Consider the following 27,569-nt stretch of genomic DNA (forward strand, 5'->3'; position numbering starts at 1 on the left):
TCTTACAGCTGCTGGTTTTGCTGTAAATGAAGCTGATAGTGTGTATATTATCGGTATGGTGGGGGTGAGTCTGTTATGCTGTGCCTTTATGTTGATGACATCTTGATCTTTGGATCAAATCTTAATGTGATTGAGGAAGTTAAAAAATCTTCTATCGAGCAATTTCGAAATGAAAGATTTGGAAGAAGCTGATGTCATTCTAAACATCAAGATTGTTAGAGAAGGTGATGGTGGGGTAACTTTGTTACAATCTCATTATGTGGAAAAGGTATTGAGTCGCTTTGGTTTTAGTGACTGTGATCCTGCTCCAACACCTTATGACCCTAGCATGCTATTGAGAAAGAATCGGAGAATAGCAAGGGATCAATTGACATACTCCCAGATCATTGGCTCGCTCATGTACCTTGCAAGTGCAACAAGACCGGACATCTCATATGCTATGAGTAAGCTGAGTCGGTTTGTGTCAAAACCAGGAGATGATCACTAGCGTGCTCTTGAGAGAGTGTTGCAGTATTTGAAAGGTACTATGACATACGATATTCATTATACTAGAAACCCAAAAGTGCTGGAAGGCTATTGTGATGCCAACTGGATTTCTGATGCTGATGAGCTTTATGCCACAAGCGGATATGTGTTTCTGTTGGAGGTGGTGCTGTTTCCTGGAAGTCTTGCAAGCAGACTATCTTAGCGAAGTCTACAATGGAAGCAGAACTCGCAGCATTAGACACTGCTAAGGCTGAGGCCGAGTGGCTCCGTGATTTCCTATTGGATTTACCGGTAGTTGAAAAACCGATACCGGCTATTTCCATGAACTGTGACAACCAAACGGTGATTACAAAGGTTAACAGTTCTAGGAATAACATGAAGTCTACAAGGCATGTTAAGAGGAGATTAAAATCTGTCAGAAAGCTGAAAAACTCCAGAGTTATAATAGTGGATTATGTCCACACATCGAATAATCTGGCAGATCAATTCACTAAGGGTCTGTCACGCAATGTGATAGAAAGTGCATCGAGAGAAATGGGTATGAGACCCATGTGAAATCTACTATAGTGGTAACCTGCTCTATGTGATCGGAGATCCCGTGAAGTAGAGTGGAGAAACAAGCTAGGAGTAGATTGTGAGGAAAGATCCCTTCCTTTAACTCATTTCTGATGCACATCTTTCCTATCTGTAAGGCAGGATGGTATTTACCTTAATGTATTCCAAGAGTTTTATAAAGGTGAGATGTTGTCCTACAGAACATCTTCTAAGGAGTACACCTATATGAGTCAGACTGCTAGTCACAGTCTATGGGACTTGGGTAATCCCTAAATACTCATGAAAGGCACTGAAGTGTGACTTATATGCTTCTAAACAACGGGGATGTTCTTTTGCAGCCTAGTATCAGCAAAGGATTTGAGCGAATCTCATTTCGCACAAAACTGTCAATTCAAGGCTTAGTCCATTGTTCAATTGTGAATGAGTGAAACTCTTATTCTAGATGAATGTTCAACTTAACAGTCTCCATCAAAACACTGGTATATCAAAGGATTGTGATTCTGATACTTCATCATTACAAACCCTAGAGTTTGGTGGGGATTGTTGGATCTTTTATGGGCTTGGCCCATTTAATCAATAAACTCTATGGTGTGTAATTGTGGACAATACCAATAGTACCATATTGGAATTCCAAGGGTCATTGGCTTGACTTATATGGTGGAATTATTCCACTTAATTTGAGAAGTCAAGAAACGAACCAGGCCTGCCACACGCGCGCGTGCCGCCGCTGCCGGCGGCCGGGCTCAGGCTCGGGCCGGGCGTGGCGAGGCGAGGCAGGCAGATAGGCGGCGAGCGGGCGAGGCGTGGTGTGGTTGTGTTAATTTTTAGCACTCATTAACCGCGACAGTTTCAACTACGGGTTAAACCTTTCAGATGCCCGTCTCTTGATCTGCCGCATGCGAGACCCTTCTCCTTCAGCTTCCCTTCCACGATGAGGTTAAAAGGGGAGAACTCCTGTCACTTGGCATGAGAGCAGAACCATTTTCAGAATCACTGTTCAGCCGCAAGTGTGGGTATTTCCATCTCGTAACTCTGCGCGCACAGAGGAGCGAGAGGGCAGGTGCCTCCGAATCCCTTGCAGTTCGAGACCTTACATGGGGGATCGGCAATTAGGTTTTTGGGGAGCGTCTACGCGACTGCCCTAACATCCGTCGTTGTCTTCATCACTAGTAAACATCTTCTTCCTGGCGGAATGACAAGAGAAGTTGGACAAGAATCTGGATCCTCGTAATGCATGAGAGGGTATGATCGTTTCATCTCCTTACAGTTTTACGTTCTCCAGATTATATATGTTTCATATGTTCATGTCTACTGTTTCGTATGTAACTATGAATTTATCTCATCTGTTCTGTCATATTATATCATGACATGTCTGATGTCTGTTCATGCTAGTAATATGTTATATCTGTTTGTTTTAATTTTACAGTCATGCTGTTTATATTGCTATCTGTTTATTTTCAATTGTTCCGTCAGTTTATATGCTTATTATATTTATATGATTCATATGTTTTATGTTCTCATGATCCATATTGTTATGGATATATTTGATATCATGATTTCTATGATTAATCATCTTTTATATGTCATCATCATAATGTTAATTTATGGAATTAAAATGATTTGGAAAATGCCTATATTTCTAACATTATGAACATCTCAAGTTGATTTAAAATGTATCATGGGTAAACGACACTAGGAATGCTTTGCTGTCCAGAATTGGACAGATTCAGTCTTTATACTTAAAACACCTATAACTTGATCTTTAGACCACCAAAATGGATGATTCAAGACTTTTTGGAAATCTTAGTAAAATTACTACATAACTTTTATAATCACTAAGAAGTGGTTTCAATTTTAATCAACCCAAACAATATAGTTTTCGAAATATGTCCCGGCATTAAACAGAACACAACAATCACATTGTAAAATTCATAACTCTTAAACTATCAGGCCTATGGTAATGAAAATTTAACACAGACAAGATAAGAAAATTATCTACATCTTTATTATAATTTACAAGGACTGATTCTAAACTTAACTTAAGCAAACAACGCAATCGCTGCAATTTGTACAGAAATTGGACAGATTCAGGTACTGAACTTGTGAAAAGCATAACTTCTAAACGATCAAACTTATGGCTGTTAAATTTTAACACAGACAAGATAATAAAGTTATCTATAACTTTTATATGTGACTTTTCTATAGAAAACATAATTTAGTTCATTAAACAGACAACATGGCAAAAACAGTGCGTGCAGCCCAAAACAACAACAAATAAATTTTAGCTCCTATTTACTTCAAGAATGACCATGTTCTAGAGACTTGAATTACTCTAACACTTTACCATTTATTAGAGTTAAAACAATAAAATTAGGACCAACAAGTCGACTTACAAATTTTATCCAAGTCATTTCGTGTGCTAGAGTTACCACACTCAATTAACAAACACCTTCATCACAATAATCATACCCGGTAGATATATGTATATCGATGCGCTCTTCACATAATAATTTGCATTTTAACTTAGACATCACATGAACACTACTACTTTTCAGTAGCGACCATAATCATGTGCATTTAGACTACAACAAGAAAATCATCATGATCACGAGCTTAACCAAAGCCATCTAACAAGTCGGCTAACCAGAGCAACGACATAGCCCGCTATACAACATACACGTCAGCTTGCCTATTATTATCGCAATTCGAGACACAACATATACTACAACATTTTTATAAACATACATATTCACACGTATATTCGCACATCGGCCAAATCATACGAAGCGTAAACCACCATGCACTTACTTTCCAAATCGTGAACACATACATGTTTATCATATGAACAAAGCATTTCAATAATTACCCCAAAACAAACTAACTCCATTACACAACTTGTATCACGAACCTACTTGATCACTTGAAGCGTCTACTCGGCGTCTTGAACACAACCCTACATTAGGTGCCAAGTGTATCTCGATGAACACATAATGTGCATTGACCCGACTCAAAGATATAGAGGAAGCGATGACTACTTACGGCATGTCATCACCTCTCTACAAACCAAATTGAATTTTCTATCTACCCGATCAAAACTTCATATCGTGCAATGCTTACAATTTACTATCTCAAATACAACCATATCACGGCATGCACTTGAGACTCTTTCGTTCAACTTAACGCAATCATGACTACAATACACATGCGTACCACTTTCTCCTCCACGAACCTTCAATCTACGCCAAAACATACTCGTGCACATACCTACTTACAAACCTATGCACAATGACAAAACTAATGACCATCTCACTACAACATCTAACAAGAGCTGTAAATAAAATCACAAGGAGCATCTCACCACTTTACTTATCCTTCAAAACACGACGAGGCGAGAGCAGGGGCTGTTCATGGGTAGTGACATTTCGTCGAACACCCTGCGGGCATCAGTGGTGCTGTCCAATGTGACATTCAGCTCAAACATTTAACCGAGCATCATTTGAGCAAGATGACAAAGGAGCAGCAGCAAGCGGAGGGGCGATGACTTGGATTAGTATTTCACTGAGCGCTAGGAGCGGATGGCGCAGGTGCTGCACAATAGGGGATGGAGCTCGCTGCTACCCTGGGGGTTTGCCGACGAGCTACACCCATGGGTGCTGCGCTTAGGCTCATCCACAGGAGGTGCTAGGGGAGATGAGCAGGGGCTGCATGAGCAGGGGAGGGCTCGAACCCGAGTGTGGCTACGAGGGTTCTGTCGATGCCATGGACGAGGCTAGCGAGCCACCCATGGACGGGAGCAGCTAGAGCAGCGAAGGGGGTGAGCTCAGCCATGGAGATGTGGTCGGTGCGAGCAGCGGCTAGGGCGTCCTGACAGCGAGCTCACGAGGCCAAAACGGCGCATCGAGAACACCTGGGCGCAGTGGAGGCTTGTTGTTTTGCTGGGGAAGAGAGGAGGAGCAAGGCACATGGGGAGAATCGGCCATAGATGGAGCTTGCTGTCAAGAGCCATGGGAGGGAGTGTGTTCGTCGTCTCGGGACTAGGGCACGTGCAACATCCAAGGACGACCGACATGAGCGAGTCTGGCAACCTGTAGGTGCGCAGGGAAGAAGACGCAGGGGGAAGCAAGCGCCGACCTTGGAGAAGAAGTTCCTCTGCGCAAGGAACAGAGAGGAGGGGGCTGGAGCCAACCTTAGACATGGCCATGGAGGGATCTCCCTCGTGCGCACTAGACCAGAGATGGGCCCGCGCCATGGAGTTGTGCTGCTGTTATGGGGAGAGCACCGACGTCCACGGCCAACAAGGAAGGGATGTGACACCTGCCATGGAGGGGGAGTCGTGGGAGCTTCGGCAGGGGGAGGAAGAGGGCCCGCTCACCGGCCTGGGGAAGAAGGGCTCCACCGAGCAGGGCTAGGGGGACGACGACCGACTGTGGGGAAGAAGGCCCCTGCTGCATGGGTGTCGAGTTGAGGAAGAAGGGGTTGCTGGTTTCCATGGGAGGGCGAGTGCTGGTGAAGACATCAAGGGGGAGGAGGAAGACAGCGTGGGGGAGAGGAGTGGCTGGTGGCGGCTAAGGGTGTGGGTGAAAAATATCCAAGTGCAAGGGAGAGGGATCCGTATTTATAGAGGAGCCCTAGGGTTAGGTTTCTAGTGGGATTGCTTAGGGTAGAAGCAAATGGTTGCTTCTACGCTAAGAAATCATTATTTACAGGAATAAATGCCCCTGCGAAATTTGTTTGTACAAAGAACAGAGTGAACTAGAGTTTGGACAAATGGAAGATCGAGCGACTAACTTGACCGAGAGTTTGATTTGACTTCGCTCGAAAATAAATCCTCGCGCATGATTCGAAAATAAATCGTCTCGCGATATGACCGGCTTTCGGATTTATGATTGAAGGAGACAAACTGCAACATTTTAAAATCATCACCGATGTTGATTCTTTTGAATTTGAGTTGGACACAGAGATATTGAGCTGCGTTGGATATAATTAATTAGAGGACGACATACTGAGTATTCTGTTTGAGAGTACGGATTTGGATTAAATTTTTGGACATAGATCGAAGGTCAAGGAATCGGACACAGATCGACTAGCAACTGTCGAGAGTTTGATTAAATGAGCTTTAGACGAGATTTACAAATCGAGATTGATTATTGAGCTTGCATTTGTGCTGAGAAATAAAAGTTTTAACACGCTCTAAATTCGGCATTCGTCGAGATCGAATAGCTCCGAATTCGGTGAACTTTCATGAATAATCCTGATAAACAGAGATAGACGCGATCGAGAAATAGAAATTTCCACTAAACACCCAAGCTTACGATAAATCTCCCGACATAACATGAAGTAGACACTCGGGGTGTCACATTCGCGAACTTGTTGCTCTCTGATTTCTGGGGGGCAGAGGCGCTGCCCCCGGGGCTAGCTGGCCCCACTGTCAGAGGGTGCACCGGACATTCTGGTGCCCCTAAGACAGCAAACCCAAATTCTATTCCTTAGGTTTTTCTAAACTGTTTCCGTTCTAACTTGTGAGTGTGTTATAGAGTGACACCTAGCACTAGATGTGGGTGTGAATGTGCACCAACACTACATTAGAAATCTCTTGGTCAAACTACTCATCCACAACCCCTCTTTATAGTACGACTAAAATAAAAATAGAAGACCTAATTCTATACCAAGTGTTCGCAACTCCTTCGACACTCGGAATATGAAGACCTTCATCTTTTGATTGGCCTTTTTTAGTCGTCGCTTCAAGTTCTCATCTGAGGGATTGTTTTCACCGTTGCAACACAACTTCCTGTAATGCGACCTAACTTACCATTTGCTCTTCAAAACACACGTTAGTCACATATAATCTTATGTTGTCATTAATCACTAAAACCAACTAGGGGCCTAGATGCTTTCAGTCTCATTACTTGTGCCTTCATTGTTTCTTTTGTTTGGGTCTCACATGTTAGAATCCAATATTTGGTGCCCACCATATCCACTCCGAAAAATAAGCCCATGATACATCCAAAGAATATGATCACCCGATTGTAGCCCACTCTAATTCCACAACAACAAAGGCAGCCTCCACTAACAACACAACAAAGCAAAGGTTCCATCACAGACCACAGTTAAACAATAAAAGCAAAGGCAACCTCAATAGCACACAACTAAGTAGCAGGAGCAGAGTGTCTTTCCCCTAACCACAATGAACCACTTAATCCTCAAAGGAAGCGCCCACACAAACTACTTAGGGACCCATTGTCACACTTCATTCAACCCCCATAGTCACCCCTACAAAGCAAAAGTCTAGCCCAATTTGAATTCATGTGGTCAGCCATCCGACCCACAGCCAGACGAAGACCAGTTTGTGTCTTCATTCCTCCAACCGACAGTCACAATCCAGGATCGACACAAAATACTGATGCTTTTCCATCCTCATCAAAGAGGACTTTGCATGTTTTCAAGAGGAAGAGGACCAACAATGAAGAACATCTGCTACTTAGGAGCCTTCGCATAAGAAATAAACACCTGCAAAAGCAGAGAGAGGCCTTAGCAACCAAGAGACACCACAATCAGGTCCAAGCAAATCTACAACATCTAATTCAAGAAGAAAAAGAAAAATCTAGGCACCTCTAGCAAGAAATAGCATACCTGCAACATCATCGAGGCCCAGATCCACAACCCTCACTGAGAAGCCCCTCACTAAGGGACTTCAAGGATCATGATTGGCAGGTCTAGCAACATGACACCTTTCAAAACTTCAATTTCATAGATGAAAGGTGCCCACTCTCCACCAGGTTATAGTCCACACCCTGGCCACTGAACTACCGCTCTAGCACTTGGCCCAAGTACAACATTAACATAGACCCTTTGCGGTATCATGAGTTACCAGGTGGTAGTAGCTTTGTCAAGAGGAGATGATAATACAATGGAGAAGTCTTTCATCATAGCACTAGAGGGCCCAACATTAATATGGTACTCAAGATTGCCCCCTTGTCCATCAACTTGTGGCGAGCCCTTCAAGACAAATTTCTGCTCAACTACTAAGGTTTTTAGCCTGACACAACACCCTCACGAAATTTTCCCTCTACAAGCAACAATAGAAAGGGAGCCTTTAGGATTATCACAATAAAATCCTGCTACTCAAGTTCTAGCTACCATCTTTCAAAGACCGTATTGCAATCCATTACACCATTAATGACCTTCGAGTAGGACATTTGTATAGTCACTACATAAGGGACCCGCCCAGATCACTTCAAGAGCTATATCAGCTCTTCCAAAAATTTGCATGTTCCAAGGAGTTGCACTGTAGAAAGATGAAAACACACGAAGGCCAAAAGACATTGTACAACCTAGCAGTTGATCCTAGGCACGAAACTAGCAACATCTAGACCACCAACAACCCCAGATCAATAGGATCACTCATCAACAACCGCTTAGCAAAGGGCTCCCTTGCACTGGCAGGAGGGGACTGGGCCAATAGAGGCCATGACCATGGTAGAGGGTCTAGCAGGAGTGAAGGCCATATTACGTCTTTTATGGCCATGACATCGGACATTCAACCAAGGACTACCCCCATCACTAAAGAAGCTAAGGACAGAATGGAAAAGTCAAAGCAAGACTAGCCAATGAAGACCATTAGGGCTGGAAATGGATGTCTGGAGATCCGAATTATCCGTATTCGTATTCGCTAAAACTGTTAATATGGATATCTGCATCCGTATTCGATTTAAATGTGGATATCAAATGGATGTATTCGAATTCGATTTATAGTACTTTTCTCTATCTGATTCCATATTCGTATTCGAAAAAACCATGAAATATCTGATACTATCTGTGAAAAAATATGTTTCATGAAACTATTTAAAACTTAACTTTATCACTAATTACTGATTATAAATGATTTTAAGTTTAATAATATACTAGAAAAATGATATATATCATTAAAAATATTAAAAATTATTTATATGATAAAAAAATAAATATATCAACCTTATATTTCTAGTGTTATTCAATAATAAAATTCAATAGGTTTCATAAACATTCAATTATAACTCCACTTTATCTATATAGTGAACACATCTCAACGAAGTTCCATAAACATTCAACTATAACTCTCCACGTTACAATATAAATATAAATTTCTTCAGGTTTTTATTTAAATTTTGGTACACATATTTATATAGGACATTCATTCATTTTACTTATTAAATATCACGTGTTGTTGTTTATCTTTTGTTTAAATTTTAGGATAAATTTCTTCATGTTTAAATTTAAATTTGTTTCTATTGGTACATTTACTATTTTATATCAATTCTAATTTACTTGTATTTGTACAAATGTCACTTATTAAATATCACGTGTTGTTGTTTATCTTTTGTTACATGCTTCGATAGTTTAAAAATATTATTTATATAGTTTTGTTGACTTGGATATGGAGGATCACGAGAAATCCATTTTAATTTAAGTTTGTTTTAACAATCTATTGACTATTTATAAACTTGTACTTAAAAAAATCCACATATACATATGTTAAATTTTAGGGTATGTTGTTTGAGTTGAATTGAGTAAATATCCGAATAAGAATTTGGATTCGACTATCCGTTTTGTATTTGTATCTGAAGATATTTGAATTTGTAACCGAATTCAGAAAAAAATATGGTAAACTATGACATTTGTATTCGATCTGTTTCCACCCCTAAAGACCATCGCTTCGTACCAACAACAATGACCTGTTCTACCCATATTTCCCCAAAAACTACCACCCATAACTACACCCACCAAGAAAGGTTGCAACTCCCCCACAACTACCCCATAATTGTATGGATGATCAAAGAAGCTAACAAGTACGAATAGATGTCAACAAACTTGTAATAGGACAAGAGTAGCACAAAGCATATTTAAATGGTGCTCTGATCTATGTGCAACCATTGTTTTCTCTATTTTTTACGCACATTTTTTTCTTTTGCATTTACCATTTTTCTAATTTTTAATAATTTTCTCTTAAAAAACATCATTGAGATTTTTCTATGCACAGATGTGCCCTTTAGGAAATTTGTAAAAACTTTAAAAGCATATAGAACATTGAAGCTTGATTACTCCAACTTACATGACAATTAAGGAAAACTAAAAACCCTAAACATGATGAAGTGGAAAGAAGAAAATACGATAAATTTTATGAGCAATTTTTCAAAAAAGTTCCTGATTTTGAGTTTGTATATGAAAGTTATGGTTGCTTCAAGAATGACCATCGATTCAGGATTTCAATGAAACATAGAATGAGACCGTTATGTGGAATTTATGCATGGCAACTAATAGATGGGTGGAATATATGAATGACAATGGATGGGGACAAAAATAGAGCCAACAACGATCTAAACCAGCTACCAGACTTGATCTAAGATACAAACCCAGAACTGTAAACTCTAAAACTGATTTATGCAAAGGCTAAGCAAAGCTTTTAGGACACAAAAACACAAATCGTGTTGTGGGATTTTCTGTGGACTATGGGATGACCACAAAAATCAATCTATAGGCACACAAACATACCTCACATGCAACCTGATATCTGATACCACTTAATAAAAGTATTAGTATCAATATGTCGAAAGGTAAGTAAATTGAGGTGGAGATCTCAAGGTTGATGATCTAAGGTCCTGGATGAATGGGCTCCTCGCAATCAGTACAACACAGCTCTATTGATTATCACCCATGTCACATGGATGACCATGCCAAGAAGGCTTATTCCTACAAGCATAATCGAGAACATAAGCAAAAACAGAGAAGTTGAAATCAACTGAATCAATTATGATGGTGGGGGTTCAATAAACCGATAATAGATGGTATTGTTCTTGATGGATTCAATCTAAAGCAAAACACACACTTCAATATGGTGGTGGATACTAAATATATAAGGATTGTAGGCATGCAAGACCCCTGAACATGTTCTTAATGGACTCCAACACAATACACGATCTAACAAGCCAAAATATGGTAATGCAGTATCCGGACACAATCTAGGCACTATCTTATTTCAACAATTCAAGTTGATTCCAAATAAGTTTCAAAGTGAGATAAGTTAGGTTGAAAAGCTTATCTCCTTAGCTTACCATCATTATAAAGAACGTCGAAAATAGAATTTGTATGTGTCTTAGGCCTTAATTTTGGTGTGAACTTGTCACACCCGGCTTTAAGGAACAAAGCCAGGTGCATCTCATACATGCGCCAAGAAGACAACATATATAATAACAGAGTGTATAGAGATAAATGTCACAAAACATCAGAGTAATTATTACATAGCGGAAGACTTATTACAAAATAAAGGAATAAATGTAAAACGAACTAAGGATCGTCGGCGCCAATGTCGACTGAGAAACGCCACCTAGATCAGATCAAACTCCTCGCCTTGTGGCACCTCCTGAACCACCTGTTCTTCTCCTGTGGGGGGGGTGTGAGACAGCAAGAGTGAGCTCACATACGTTCATCGCTCAACAAGTTGTGGGGAATAATGTGGCATGAACTCACCAAAGGTGGGAGTTCATGAAGTGTAAGGCTGATCAATGGAATAAAGGCTGAGGCTGAGCATTGCTTTTATAAGTTGGTCAAAATTTTATTAGCAATTACTAAGTGTAAGTAAATACCAAACCTTAATAATAATAGAGAACAGTAATAGTAAAATAATCCCAAATGCGATGCAAATGTCCAATTAAATTTAAGTTCCATAAATTAATCATGTGAGGGTCCGAGCCGCTCATGACCGTGAGCACGGCTAGTATACCAGTTTTACACTCTGCAGAGGTTGCGCATCTTTACCCACAAGTCATGTTACCCATCTGCCAAGAGATGGCCAATCCCATACACCTCTACCGAGGAGGCGAGGCAGGGTAACACTACGAGGCCTTTACAAAGTTCCACTAGCTTCAGAAATCCCGCTACAGTTTATAGGAAGCTCCAATGCAGGGTTCTTGCCTGACCGCCATCGCAGCAAAATCAACTCAAGGACCCCCCTACACTGACCACTCCCCTACTGCCCTTGCCCCTTTCGGGTAAGGAAGACCTCCACTAGCTTTCCTAGTTAATCAGCCAAGGGCGTCCCATTATACCCTTGTGGTAGCACTGTTTTCCCGGGTGGTCGCTCCATGTTCCCATTAACATAATGATCTTAACATGAACAGTAATAATAACAAGATAATAACATAATAATCATGAATAGTGTATCTTCATACCCAAATCCACATAAAGCAATAGCAGGTACAACCCAAAAATATTTCAGGGGTGATCAAGGTATAAAGATAACCAAAACTGGGGGTAACCTATTGGATCCCATCAAAATTAACCTATGCAGATCATTATAATTAATAAGAACATGGCTGGGAAAAGTAAGTGATCAAGGGCACAACTTGCCTTCAATGAGCTCCTGCTCAGCTACCTCTACTTGTTGAACCTCAGATTCCACAGTGGCTTGCTCGTCTACTCGCATCAACACAATACATACATAGTATAGCATAAATTAACATCACATCAAACAGATAAATAGAATATACAGTAAACATCTACACATTAAAATGAGATCATTGGAACTGAAATCATTAAATTTGGAGTTATCAATTTTAAGTTATGAATTTTCTAAAGTTTAATGTGCTTGAAATAGGATTCAATGAGAAATTAATTTTCTTGTTGTTTTCATGTCCAAACAGAGACTCTAGGTGATGGATAATAAAATTACAAAATTTTAGGAACTGGAATGGAGTGATTTGGACTAAAAATGGATTTTCTATGGATTAAATGAGTTTCTAGGAATTGTTTTTATATTAAAAATCCATTTCTGAATTTTTATTTATTTGATTTTCATGAGCTCTGGACTGGGCGTCATTTACTGAGAAGTGCAGGGGCTCGTGGGTAATTATTCCTAGACTCAGTGTACAATACCCCCTGGACGGTGGGTTCCATTTACAGATTTACCAGGGGCTCTTTAGCAAGATGGCCACAGCGAAGGGTTATTTACAGATCTCAGCCGTTGGATCGCAAGTGGACGGCCAAGATTAGAAGGCTATTAAAATGAACCGGTATGTAATGTGGGCCACCGGATCTAGATCCGACGGTGGCTATTTAAAGAAACGAGACGGCTACGGAACCGTCCGATTCCGCCCCAACGGACCGGATCACCCCAGCGCTTGGTGGTCTCCCAGACTGATCTACACCGTCCATCAAACAGCGGATGATGACCGCGAGGTCACCCACCTCCAGCCGAGGCGTGCACGGCGGCGCACCGCACCGCGCGGCGGCGAGCCCATCAGAGTTTTGAATCCGGCCGGCCCGAGCACCATTCATCAATTAACTCGCGCCACGCAAAGCTGATGCTTCCCTAAACTCAATCCCCCAACCAATTTTGGCCGACCTCGAGTGCACGACTCGGTACACGGCACGTCGCGGTGGCACCATGGCCGGACAGCGGAACCGGGGACCTAGCTACACCCACTTACAATTCGCTAGCGCATAGCCTAGAGGAAGGGAGGACGGATACGGTGGGGACTCACCAACGGTCGGCCGAGGTCAGACGACGCCCGTCCACGGAGCTTGGGCGGAACCCGCCTGCAGCAGTCACGGCGGCGAGCAATTCGACCACCACACCAACGCATGACTCCAATCGCAGGCGCGGCCGGCTTCCTTGGAAGATTACGACCCCGCTTGGCCACACGCCAAGGCAGAACCACCCGCACCGAAGGGGTTCACCGACGGCGCAACGGATTCTTCCTGGCGGCGTCAATTCCTTCCCCTAGCTCTCTCTCTCTCCGCAACGGTGGGGTTCACGAGGGTCTACCACGGAGTACTGGAGGAATAGGGAGGCACCTAGGGGGGTTCTTATCCCAGGTCAATGCCACCTTAACGTCCCCGATCCATGCGCGAGCTGAACGGCGCGGCCGAAGAACGAGGAAGACGAGCGGCAGTCACTGCCCCGGTGGTCCCACGTGTAAGCAAACACGGGCAGAGCGAGGCATGGGTCCCAGTGTTCGGCCGCACAGGAGGTTTGTCGCATCGAGCGCGCGCGGAAGAAGCGGTGGTGTCCAAGTGAGTCGTGGGTCTGACGCGCGGGGCCCACGGTGTCGGCGTCACAGTGCGAGAGAGCAGGTTGGGCCGCGCGCGCACTGAATGAGCCGCACCAGGAAAAAGGAGGGTGGGCCGGATTCCAGTGTTTAGGCCCATTTAGTTGGGTTTGTTTTTTTATTCTTTTATTTTCTATTCCTTTTCATTTTTCTCTATTTTCAAATCCAAATTTGAATTCAAGTTTAAATTCAGACTTTATGGCTCATCATTTACAATATATTTGTGCAGTTAAAAGTAGTAAGTTTAAGGATATTCATATTATTTATATTTTTATATCATTCCTCTTCTTATTTTCAAAACCCTATTTTCAAATTTAGGGTTTAATTCTACTTCTAGTAATTATTATCTTATTATCATTAACATTATTATTTTATTTAATGCACAAACATATAAACTCCAGCATGATGCGTTTTTTTTATCATTTGTTTGACTTAATCTCTAAATTGTGTGTGTGCTATTTTCTTATGATGCAAATGAGGCACATAGAATTGAGGATAACTCTCTATTATTCTTGGTATACAACTTTGAGTATTACAAATCCTACCCCCCTTAAAAATAATCTCGTCCTCGAGATTTAGGAAGAACGAGGGAAAAGATGGGGAAATCTATGCGAAGCTCTTCTTCTCTTTCCCAAGTAGCTTCATCTTCTCCATGATGGTTCCATTGTACTTTACACATCTTTATAACCTTATTTCTCGGGACACTAGGACACTTCTTAAGTTAATACACATGGAATACATTATGCCCATCATATAGATTATCAGGTAGTTCAAGTTGATAGGCCATCTTTCCAACTCGCCTAAAAACTCAGAATGGTCCAATAAAGCAAGGGAACAATTTGCCCTTGACTTTAACTCTCCTCATTCCACGAAGTGGTGAAACTTTGAGGTACACATGATCTCCTTCCTCAAATTCTGGTGGTCTTCCTCTATTATCAGCGTAGCTCCTTTGCCTGGTTTGAGCTACCCTCAAATTCTCTCGAATCATACGAACTTGTTCTTCTGCCTCTAGAATAAGTTCAGGTCCAAAGAACTGTCTTCCTCTAGTCTGATCCAATGTAGAGAAATCCTGCATTTCCTGCCATATAGAGTCTCGAACAGTGACATCTTCAGACTGGCCTGGTAACTATTATTATATAAGAACTCAGCATAAGGTAGACTCTTGTCCAACTACTACCATGCTGAAGGGCACAAGCTCTCAATATGTCCTCCAATACTTGATTAGTCCTCTCAGTCTGCCCATCAGTCTGTGGATGGTAAGCCGAACTAAAATTCAATCTTGTATCCAAGGACTCGTGCAACTTCTTCCAATATCGAGAGGTAAACTGTGATCCTCTATCCAAAATGATCCTCTTCGGTACACCGTGTAGAGACACAATCCGAGCCATATATAACTCAGCCAATTGAGATCACTTATAAGTAGTCTTGACCGGAATGAAATGAGCCACTTGGGTCAGTCTTTCCACAATAACCCATATAGAATCATATCCTTTCGAGGTGCGAGGCAATCCAGTAATGAAGTCCATACCAATCTCTTCCCACTTCCACTCGGGTATCTTAAGCGGGTGCAATAATCCAGCTGGCCTATGGTGTTCAGCCTTAACTCTTTGACGCACATCGCACATAGCCACATGTGCAGCCACATCTCTCTTCAATCCATACCACCAATATTTCCGCTTCAAATCCTGATACATCTTGGTACTACCAGGAGGTAGGTTCCAGCTCAATGGTAACTCCTTCCGTGTGTGTAACAATCCCCAGGTTGAGTCTCTCAAAATCTTTTGCTAATTCATCAGGTAGCTGGACAACGAAAGCGGAGTGAACATGCTCCTTCCGACTCAAGGCATCTGCAACCAAATTTGCCTTGCCTGGGTGGTAATGAATCTCCAAGTCATAATCCTTAATAAGCTCCAACCAACGGCGTTGCCTAAGGTTGAGATCCTTCTGAGTGAATATGTACTTCAAACTCTTATGATCTGTGTATACTTGACACTTGGTTCCCATAATGTAGTGTCTCCAAATCTTAAGCGCATGCACAACGGCTGCCAGTTCTAAGTCATGAGTGGGGTAGTTCAATTCATGTTTGCGTAACTGACGAGAAGCATAGGCAATCGCATGTCCTTCCTACACGAGCACACATCCTAAGCCTTGGCCACATGCATCACAACAGATATCAAATCCTTTCTGTAGGTCTGGCATAACCAACACTGGTGGTGACATCAATCTCTTCTTCAATTGATCAAAGCTATCCTGACACTTCTCATCCCACTTAAATTCTCTTCCTTTCTCCAAAAGTGAAGTCATAGGTTTAGCAATCTTAGAAAATCCCTCAATAAATCTCCGATAATATCCTGCTAGTCCCAAGAAACTGCGAATCTCAGTAACTGTAGTGGGTACTCTCCACTCCATTATCTCCTTAACTTTAGCAGGATCCACTGATATTCCTCCGTTAGAAATAATATGACCAAGAAATGGCACCTCGCCAATCCAAAACTCGCATTTGCTAAACTTGGCGTAGAGTTGATTATCTCGCAGCTTCTGTAGCACCAATGTTAGGTGTTCCTCATGATCACTATCTCTCTTGGAATAAATAAAAATATCATCGATGAAAACCACGACGAATCTGTCGAGATCATGAACACCTTATTCTTCAGATCCATAAAATAGCTGGTGCATTAGTTAGTCCAAATGACATAACGATGAACTCATATAAACCATATCAGGTCGAAAAATCCGTCTTGGAAATATCCGATGGCCTAATCTTCATTTGATGGTAACCCGATCGGAGATCAATCTTCAAGAATAGCCTAGCATCTCTCATCCGATTAAATAAATCCTCTATGCGGGGTAACAGGTACTTGTTCTTCACGATAACATCATTAAGAGACCTATAGTCCACACACATCCGTTGCGAACCATCCTTCTTCTGTACAAACAAGACTGGTGCTCCCCAAGGTGAGGAACTCGGACGAATGTACTCCGCTTCTTGTAACCCAGTTAACTGCTTCTTAAGCTCCTTTAGTTCTTCTACGGACATCCTGTATAGCCGTTTAGAAATAGGAGCAGTCTCAGGTAAGAGGTCAATAACCAACTCAACTTCCCTATATGGTGGCATCCCTAATAACTCCTCTGGAAGGACATCCGGAAAATCTCTAACTGCATGATGCTGTTACCAACAAACTTCCCATCTACTATGAATGCCGCTAGTCTGGAGGCGGTAGTTACTGCAATTCCAACTTCAAATCTTTCTCCTTTGGAACTGGTGAGTTCTATGGTTCCATTAGCACAATGTATAAACTGCCTTTGCCTTTCTTAACCATGACATACTAAGGATTACGTCTATAGTGCTCTCTTCTACACTATAGGGGTAGCCCATCTAGGTTAGAAACATAAGGTAAGAAAGAAAGGGTTGTAGACAAGGCATGTAATTACGAATCATGTTACTTTGGGGGATTTATTAGCTAAGTGTGTCGCCTACTAAAGCTAATTCATCACCTTATAGTGGTACATGCTAAGATGCCCGTCTATACTATTTCAATCAATCAAAGAAGCAAATCAGACATTGATCATCAGAACAATCAACCAACATTTTTAAAATAGAGAAAATAATTTTATTTTCGTCTTAGGTTCCCTATCTCTTAAAAGATCATAAATGTAGGATTCCAAGGTGTGAAATCCATCTTGTCTCGGAGTAGAAAAGGTAAGAATGATCAGAGTAGAACAGTAGAAGGTGAGACAGGATCAAGATAAGTATAGAAAGAATCAGAGTAAGATAAGTAGGTAAGGTTTGTCCATTTCTATCTAGGTTTCGTCCTACAGTCAACATTTCCTCTGATACCACTTCTGTCACACCCGGCTTTAAGGAACAAAGCCAGGTGCATCTCATACATGCGCCAAGAAGACAACATATATAATAACAGAGTGTATAGAGATAAATGTCACAAAACATCAGAGTAATTATTACATAGCGGAAGACTTATTACAAAATAAAGGAATAAATGTAAAACGAACTAAGGATCGTCGGCGCCAATGTCGACTGAGAAACGCCACCTAGATCAGATCAAACTCCTCGCCTTGTGGCACCTCCTGAACCACCTGTTCTTCTCCTGTGGGGGGGTGTGAGACAGCAAGAGTGAGCTCACATACGTTCATCGCTCAACAAGTTGTGGGGAATAATGTGGCATGAACTCACCAAAGGTGGGAGTTCATGAAGTGTAAGGCTGATCAATGGAATAAAGGCTGAGGCTGAGCATTGCTTTTATAAGTTGGTCAAAATTTTATTAGCAATTACTAAGTGTAAGTAAATACCAAACCTTAATAATAATAGAGAACAGTAATAGTAAAATAATCCCAAATGCGATGCAAATGTCCAATTAAATTTAAGTTCCATAAATTAATCATGTGAGGGACCGAGCCGCTCATGACCGTGAGCACGGCTAGTATACCAGTTTTACACTCTGCAGAGGTTGCGCATCTTTACCCACAAGTCATGTTACCCATCTGCCAAGAGATGGCCAATCCCATACACCTCTACTGAGGAGGCGAGGCAGGGTAACACTACGAGGCCTTTACAAAGTTCCACTAGCTTCAGAAATCCCGCTACAGTTTATAGGAAGCTCCAATGCAGGGTTCTTGCCTGACCGCCATCGCAGCAAAATCAACTCAAGGACCCCCCTACACTGACCACTCCCCTACTGCCCTTGCCCCTTTCGGGTAAGGAAGACCTCCACTAGCTTTCCTAGTTAATCAGCCAAGGGCGTCCCATTATACCCTTGTGGTAGCACTGTTTTCCCGGGTGGTCGCTCCATGTTCCCATTAACATAATGATCTTAACATGAACAGTAATAATAACAAGATAATAACATAATAATCATGAATAGTGTATCTTCATACCCAAATCCACATAAAGCAATAGCAGGTACTACCCAAAAATATTTCAGGGGTGATCAAGGTATAAAGATAACCAAAACTGGGGTAACCTATTGGATCCCATCAAAATTAACCTATGCAGATCATTATAATTAATAAGAACATGGCTGGGAAAAGTAAGTGATCAAGGGCACAACTTGCCTTCAATGAGCTCCTGCTCAGCTACCTCTACTTGTTGAACCTCAGATTCCACAGTGGCTTGCTCGTCTACTCGCATCAACACAATACATACATAGTATAGCATAAATTAACATCACATCAAACAGATAAATAGAATATACAGTAAACATCTACACATTAAAATGAGATCATTGGAACTGAAATCATTAAATTTGGAGTTATCAATTTTAAGTTATGAATTTTCTAAAGTTTAATGTGCTTGAAATAGGATTCAATGAGAAATTAATTTTCTTGTTGTTTTCATGTCCAAACAGAGACTCTAGGTGATGGATAATAAAATTACAAAATTTTAGGAACTGGAATGGAGTGATTTGGACTAAAAATGGATTTTCTATGGATTAAATGAGTTTCTAGGAATTGTTTTTATATTAAAAATCCATTTCTGAATTTTTATTTATTTGATTTTCATGAGCTCTGGACTGGGCGTCATTTACTGAGAAGTGCAGGGGCTCGTGGGTAATTATTCCTAGACTCAGTGTACAATACCCCCTGGACGGCGGGTTCCATTTACAGATTTACCAGGGGCTCTTTAGCAAGATGGCCACAGCGAAGGGTTATTTACAGATCTCAGCCGTTGGATCGCAAGTGGACGGCCAAGATTAGAAGGCTATTAAAATGAACCGGTATGTAATGTGGGCCACCGGATCTAGATCCGACGGTGGCTATTTAAAGAAACGAGACGGCTACGGAACCGTCCGATTCCGCCCCAACGGACCGGATCACCCCAGCGCTTGGTGGTCTCCCAGACTGATCTACACCGTCCATCAAACAGCGGACGATGACCGCGAGGTCACCCACCTCCAGCCGAGGCGTGCACGGCGGCGCACCGCACCGCGCGGCGGCGAGCCCATCAGAGTTTTGAATCCGGCCGGCCCGAGCACCATTCATCAATTAACTCGCGCCACGCAAAGCTGATGCTTCCCTAAACTCAATCCCCCAACCAATTTTGGCCGACCTCGAGTGCACGACTCGGTACACGGCACGTCGCGGTGGCACCATGGCCGGACAGCGGAACCGGGGACCTAGCTACACCCACTTACAATTCGCTAGCGCATAGCCTAGAGGAAGGGAGGACGGATACGGTGGGGACTCACCAACGGTCGGCCGAGGTCAGACGACGCCCGTCCACGGAGCTTGGGCGGAACCCGCCTGCAGCAGTCACGACGGCGAGCAATTCGACCACCACACCAACGCATGACTCCAATCGCAGGCGCGGCCGGCTTCCTTGGAAGATTACGACCCCGCTTGGCCACACGCCAAGGCAAAACCACCCGCACCGAAGGGGTTCACCGACGGCGCAACGGATTCTTCCTGGCGGCGTCAATTCCTTCCCCTAGCTCTCTCTCTCTCCGCAACGGTGGGGTTCACGAGGGTCTACCACGGAGTACTGGAGGAATAGGGAGGCACCTAGGGGGGTTCTTATCCCAGGTCAATGCCACCTTAACGTCCCCGATCCATGCGCGAGCTGAACGGCGCGGCCGAAGAACGAGGAAGACGAGCGGCAGTCACTGCCCCGGTGGTCCCACGTGTAAGCAAACACGGGCAGAGCGAGGCGTGGGTCCCAGTGTTCGGCCGCACAGGAGGTTTGTCGCATCGAGCGCGCGCGGAAGAAGCGGTGGTGTCCAAGTGAGTCGTGGGTCTGACGCGCGGGGCCCACGGTGTCGGCGTCACAGTGCGAGAGAGCAGGTTGGGCCGCGCGCGCACTGAATGAGCCGCACCAGGAAAAAGGAGGGTGGGCCGGATTCCAGTGTTTAGGCCCATTTAGTTGGGTTTGTTTTTTTATTCTTTTATTTTCTATTCCTTTTCATTTTTCTCTATTTTCAAATCCAAATTTGAATTCAAGTTTAAATTCAGACTTTATGGCTCATCATTTACAATATATTTGTGCAGTTAAAAGTAGTAAGTTTAAGGATATTCATATTATTTATATTTTTATATCATTCCTCTTCTTCTTATTTTCAAAACCCTATTTTCAAATTTAGGGTTTAATTCTACTTCTAGTAATTATTATCTTATTATCATTAACATTATTATTTTATTTAATGCACAAACATATAAACTCCAGCATGATGCGTTTTTTTTATCATTTGTTTGACTTAATCTCTAAATTGTGTGTGTGCTATTTTCTTATGATGCAAATGAGGCACATAGAATTGAGGATAACTCTCTATTATTCTTGGTATACAACTTTGAGTATTACAGAACTGGTCCTAGAGTCTGAAGTAGAGTCAAAATCGATTTGATCTTAAACTCCTCGACCCTTTGACCTTTCCAAATTTGTTTTGGACTACTCCCATATTCATAACTTAAAAACATCACCAACCATAAAGTTAGAAAATTAATTAATTAAAAGACATGACCAACCATAAGGTTCAAAAAATAATTAACTAAAAATATGTACACATGGATTCAATTGGTGTGCTTGCGCTCTTGCAGCTAGCCATTACAATATATCTAAGTCATTCTCGTTAGGTGTTGAGGTGCATGCCGCTGTAGAGGATGGAGACGGAGGGGTTGGTGGCGTGCACGAGTGAGGGTGAGGCCAATGTCTAACGCTACCTGCGGTGGAAGTGGAAGGCAAACAAGTTGATTGAGTGAGTTCAAAACAAGAATCCCACGATCGGCACAACACCATAGTTGTTGCGACAACTGTCACTACCGCACCCCAGCTCCATCGCTGTGCGATGGCATGGAAGACACACTGTCAATAGTGTAAGCAAGATGTGCGAGGTGGTCGAAGTCCTTGTTAGGAATGACAACGACGAATTTTCCGTTGGAGAATGGCTCCCCATCCTCATCCCTGTGGGGAGAAAAAAAATTTTGTTCCCGCGAATGCTCACACGGAAGGTTTTCCTCCCCTCTCCCTCCCCGCCGCGGATTTATCTCCACGAGGAATCTGTCCCGTTAGAAAATACATTATTTAGATGCAAATTCAAACTAGTCATATTAAATCAGTACAAAATTTAAAATTACAAGATGAATCTATTTTAGTGTTTAGTTTGCTATTTTTAATAGGCTATGCATTTATTTTTTATATAATTTTAATATATCAATGGAATAATATAGATGAAAAGACTTCATGAGACATTTATGGGAGGAATGTGGATGGGGAATGGTTCCCTATCTCCGTCCTTGAAACTCGACGGGGACAAGAATTTCCCGGTTTTGATTCCCGTGGGGACTAAGTTATCTCCATCCCCGTCTCCAACTACAGGAATTCCCTATGTGGAATCGGAGATCTAGTCCCTATTACCATATCTAGCCCTTGCTAGGAAGCAAGGATCCTAAGGCCTTGTCCGATTCCATGGGAACTGAGAGGGATTAAATTCTTTTCTATTTAATTTTGACTACAATAATTTAATCCCCTCCAACTTTGTTTCATCCGCTCATACCCTAACAAGCCGAGAAGGTGGAGGCCTTCTTTTGTACCCTAACAAGTCGAGAAGGTGTAGGCCTTCTTTTGGGTGTTTGTTTCAGTTTTTTTAGCTTCTGACCACCAGAAGCTGATGCGGATTGCCAAATGCCTAACTTTTTAACCCATTTTCATGATAATCGCTTAGGTAAAAACCATCCAAAATCAATATGAACACATAATCGGACGAGTCATCGCGATAGTAAAATTCGTTATTTTTTAAATGCTAAACCATGTGGACTCTCTTATTTTGTTCCCCACAGTCAGATTCTCGAAAAACTCGTCAGAAAAAGCTACAAACAGTGTGTAGCGATGCTTCGGTGACGCCGTGACGGCAACTTGATCCATAATTGACTCTTGAGTCTTGAGTCTTGACGTTGATTCGTGAACCAACAGTTTGATTTGCCACGCTCCGAGTTGAACTTCCAAGAGATGGCCAAACACTGATGACGAATTTCACGATCCGAACTACAAGGGAACAGAACAGTCGAGTCTACAATCAACACCAGTCCAAGATCCGAACTTCTCCAGCACAAGGGAACTCACTCATTCACTAGATTAACCAGGAGAACGGAGTTTGAAGTAACTTCAAAGTTCAGACTTGCATAGATAAAAATCGGCTGTGCATCATACAGAACTTGTGGTTTACTTTATCTTTTCCTTTTATTACCGGAAAGAATTGAATTTACACGGTCCATGCAACTTTACAATGACTATTGGAGATAACGTCACTATGAGCTTTGGTACAGGACATATGTTGCCTTCAGGTAGTCTATGATTTCTGCGCTTTCGAACATCTGGACTCCCGTGTTAGGATCTTCGATGTAAGGCGCCTGCCAATATAGTAATGCAAATATATGATGTCACACACTAGACAGGCAAATCAAGACTGTTCAGCGTCAAAGGCATCAATAGCATGGCCTCGTACCTGGAAAACTCCCTTTTTCTTGAAAACTTCTTGTCGTTTGAGGCTGCCACGTGCGCAGCTGCAGGAATAATTTTCAGTTACTAACACTCTTGTCGAGCACATATCTCAATCCAGAATAACCAAACTAATGTGTAATTCTACTAAGGTGATGTTTAGCAACAGCTTCCACGCTGTTATAATGCCATTCGTTGACTTGTGGTTTTAAAGTATTTTGGATACCTGTGTAGCAGATGTGGCAATTCCAACTCAACAAGCGTCTCTCGTACTAATCTACAGAAGGGAGATCCCTGAGAAAATAGATCATCAGCCATTCAGACTCCAGGACTAACACTATGCTGCAATAAATCACATCCATGACCTGTATACTAAGAAGAGAGCTCATGTGCTTCAGACCTCGAATGCCCATATCTCTATAGGCTGCGGTGGGATTCTTGAAGCAGTATAGGAATTTCCCTGTAAACAACGAAGTAATGGCCCATGTTTCTGAGCAAACATTCAAAGGAAAACATGCAACGACCTTGGTTATATTGTTTTTTCACAATGTACCTTTCCAATACGACCAAGAGTAGCAAGCCCTGCTGTAATTGCCTACAAAACAAAGATTAAAAGTTATCAAAACTGAAAATTGGCAGAAAATAAAGCATTCTACTCATCAGATAGGCAAATATTGATGCATATAGAAAGCCCAGTGTAAATATGTCATATATTCCTAGATAATAGTTGGGTTACATAGTTAAAATGTATTTTGTACTTTAGACTAATATGTATACTGGTTAAAACATATCATATACTTTTGAATTACTTGGTACTTATTTACTTACTGTCAACAGACCAAGCGATAGCATAATTGGAACACTTCCATCACCTGAAAAACAAAGCACAAACAAAGGTGACTAAAAGGAACAACCTTTAAGAGCAGAAACAAAAAGAAGATACGTTGAATACACACCATATGTGTCAGCTAGGTATTTTATGATGTCATCTGATTCATACATGGCGACCCCAGTGTTTGGATCCACCTGCAATAGACATGTATCTTATATAACTGTTAACACAGACTGGCAACTGATTTGCTTTCATCACGCAATTTATTTCTCGGGAAATCTCAGATGACACCCGTATTTTCCCCAACAGAAAATTATGAGATGCACATCAAAGTTTGTTTATCAAATATAATGGGTAAGTTAATCCATCTTGCCAGAGGCCCACAGTTTATACTCAATGGTCATCATATGAGGACGCTTATTTATCAATATAATTCATACGCCACATTTCCGTATTTCATAGACATGGCTGTGGGGGCGCTATCAACCGAATGACTTTAGGTAAGGAACTTATGTAGGATGGTTGCATACCATGTAAGGAAACTGTTTCTTTCCACCCATTTCAAGGACTTTAGGTCGGAATGTTGGGCCTTTTCGAGGACAGGGGTAAAATAGTACATCTAGGTCCAAGACTGATACCATCTCTCTAACCTGCAATGTTTTCATGGTGAACACAAACAACAAAACTGTTCATGTGCATGAAGAATGACAGCTTCAAAATGCAGTTGCAGACTTGCAGGAAGCTGGACGTATTCACCTTTCGACAAAATGGACAACTGAAGATTTGGAAGAATACACAAACAATGAAGAAGAGGAATAAGTCAGCATGATTGTTCAGCAAAAATTATTAGGGTTTGGTGCAACAAATGTAGGTACAGTTAGAGATAAACAGGAGGCAGAGGCAATAGAGGTTGTACCCTTCAAATTCATATATCTCGATCGGCTTTTCCGGTCGTTTGCACTGTCCTATTTTTGATTCCTCCTTCACCTTCCAAGCTACAAAAAGGAACTTATGTTTGTAGTTGCGTACTGCTCTAATAACTAATTAACAAGCAAACTTTACAGATCTATCTATACCACAACTGCATCTAGTCGTGAGACGTGTGATTTCCATGATATGGCAATAGCTTAGAATGAAAGAAATATGAATAAATTCACCTCCGAATTCAAGCGCATATTGGTCCGATGGTATCTCTGATGGAGAAACAAGTGATGGCGAGTACCTGCACATCGATGTGACACGTGCAGGTCAGCAGGTGTAGAGTTGTAGACGACGTAGACGCGCGGATGGTGAGAGAAGGCGCGGCGCGGTGCGTACCCGAGGACGAAGACGCCGGTGCCGAGGCGGAGGGGGATGGCGAGCAAAGCGCCGAGGACACTGCTCTGCTGGCCGGACTTGATCTCGAACCTCTTGGGCTCGGGCACCTTGAACCCTGGAGGCGGCTTGAACTTCTCCGGCGGCTCGGGGGCGGAGGTGGAGGCGGCGGCGGTGTTCGGCTGGGCCCTGACGGCGAGGGAAGCGGCCCTGGCAGCGCGCGCGGTGGCGGCGGCGCGGCGGGGGAGAAAGAGAGGAGTGCGGTGGTGCGGTGCGGTGGGGGCGGCGGGTGGAGCCATGGAATGGATTCGACGGGGACCGCGACTCTGGCCGTACGGCGTGGAGGTGTGGGAATTTCTGTGGAGGACTGGCGCCTATGCGGCGGGGCGCGCGAGACGCGGAGACGAAGCGATTGACTGCACTGTCGCAAGTGCAAGTGGACTAGTGGAGTGGATGGCCATGGGCCTGGTCGGTTAAATGGATAACGACAACCGGCCATGGGTTAGCCAGTGGCTGACATGTGGGCCAATCTAAGAGGGCCCACAATCTTGTGGCACCGTTGCCCCCGCCACCTTTACCGTCCACACAGATAGGGATGAAAACGGTTTCGGAATTTTTCGGAATTCCGGAAACCGTTTTCGATTTTTTCCGATCGGAATCGTCGATATCGGTATTTCTCGGAATCGGAATCGGTCATCGGAATTTTAGATCGGAATCGGTATCGAAATCGGTATAGCCCTTTACCGACCGTTTTCTTCGGTTACCGTTTTAGATCGGAATTTACCGAATTCAAAATTCGGAATTTACCGAAACTCATGGCCCAGCCCAATTTCTAAAATCTAAATTCACAACTCAGACGGCCCATGGGAGCAAGCAGCCCAGCAGGCCTCCACAGCTCATCTGTCGTCGGCCACCACAGTCCACTTCCAGTCTTTCGTTGCCCTCGCCCAGGCACAGCCGCCGCACGCCTGCACGGCACAGCAAGCACTGCATAGCGACACCGCCCACCGCCAGTCGCCACTGCTCAGCTCAACGCTCCATGGCGTGCCCCTAAATCTTGTGACGGCGTGACTCGTCTTCCTCCTCTCCTCTCTGCCGGACCTCGGACGGACGAACTGTCCCCAATGCCCCAATCCAGTAAGTAATCTGTAATCCCTAATGCATGCACAGACTGCCGGACGCACTCATGCACGCCCAGACTGCCGGACGCACTGAGCCGTCATGGACGCACTTCAGTCCTCCTCCTGCCGCTGCTCTTCCTCCTCACGCGCCCGACGCATCCGTGGCTTGCTCGATCAGTTCATATGCCGGTCCCGCCGTTCTGGTTCTGTTCTGGTTTCGGGATTGAAGTCTGCTTCGTACCCTGGAGGCTGCAGTTTGCACATGGGAAATGTGATCAAGTGACCTCATTTTCCAGACGCAATCACATCGCTATCAATGCCTCGCGCTTGACGACGCTGCATTGTTTGACCTTTTTGCTATAAAGCATGGAAGTAGAACATCGTAGTCCACCGTTGAAGCTACAGGAAACAAATGGTAGATATTTTTTATGCGCAGAAAATGCTTACCACTTTTTTTAATGATTAGCCACATTGATGCTTTACTAAGTGCCATATCATGGGCTTTAAAGTATGTGCGGGTGTTCATATAAAATACTACGGAGTAATAACACATATCCAAAACATGTGTTATCTAAAACAGGTGTTCGCTCAAACAAAAATCCGATAAAAAAAAGGAAAATGTGAAGGTGTGATCTACTCTAATGTCACAATTTTTATTTGCAGTGATACACTCTAATGGCTAGTGAAGGTGAAGCTTCACCTCCATGAAAGCGTATGTTTTTTATATTGATATGGTT

The 27,569-nt window shown here is 42.8% G+C and overlaps 1 protein-coding gene across 2 annotated transcripts; it reads right to left on the bottom strand.

The window, feature by feature from the left end:
* Nucleotides 1-23,104: 23,104 nt before the first annotated feature.
* On the bottom strand, nt 23,105-26,131 carry LOC100384430 (Thioredoxin family protein). Of its 2 annotated transcripts, NM_001322104.1 has the most exons (12): nt 25,715-26,121; nt 25,555-25,619; nt 25,314-25,392; nt 25,154-25,172; nt 24,928-25,047; nt 24,522-24,591; nt 24,394-24,437; nt 24,119-24,160; nt 23,966-24,025; nt 23,792-23,859; nt 23,573-23,630; nt 23,105-23,477 (listed from the first exon to the last, which is right to left on the bottom strand). In NM_001322104.1, the coding sequence occupies exons 1-12, from the start codon at nt 26,008-26,010 to the stop codon at nt 23,376-23,378; spliced, it is 1,023 nt and encodes a 340-aa protein (NP_001309033.1). In that variant the 5' UTR covers nt 26,011-26,121; the 3' UTR covers nt 23,105-23,375. The 2 variants fall into 2 exon arrangements, with proteins under 2 accessions (NP_001309033.1, XP_035822964.1); XM_035967071.1 differs by lacking the exon at nt 25,555-25,619 and having other exon boundaries at nt 23,221-23,477; nt 25,620-26,131.
* Between the last annotated feature and the right edge of the window lie 1,438 nt (nt 26,132-27,569).

The sequence above is a fragment of the Zea mays genome, chromosome 4 (genome assembly GCF_902167145.1).
Source record: "Zea mays cultivar B73 chromosome 4, Zm-B73-REFERENCE-NAM-5.0, whole genome shotgun sequence".
NCBI lineage: Eukaryota > Viridiplantae > Streptophyta > Magnoliopsida > Poales > Poaceae > Zea > Zea mays.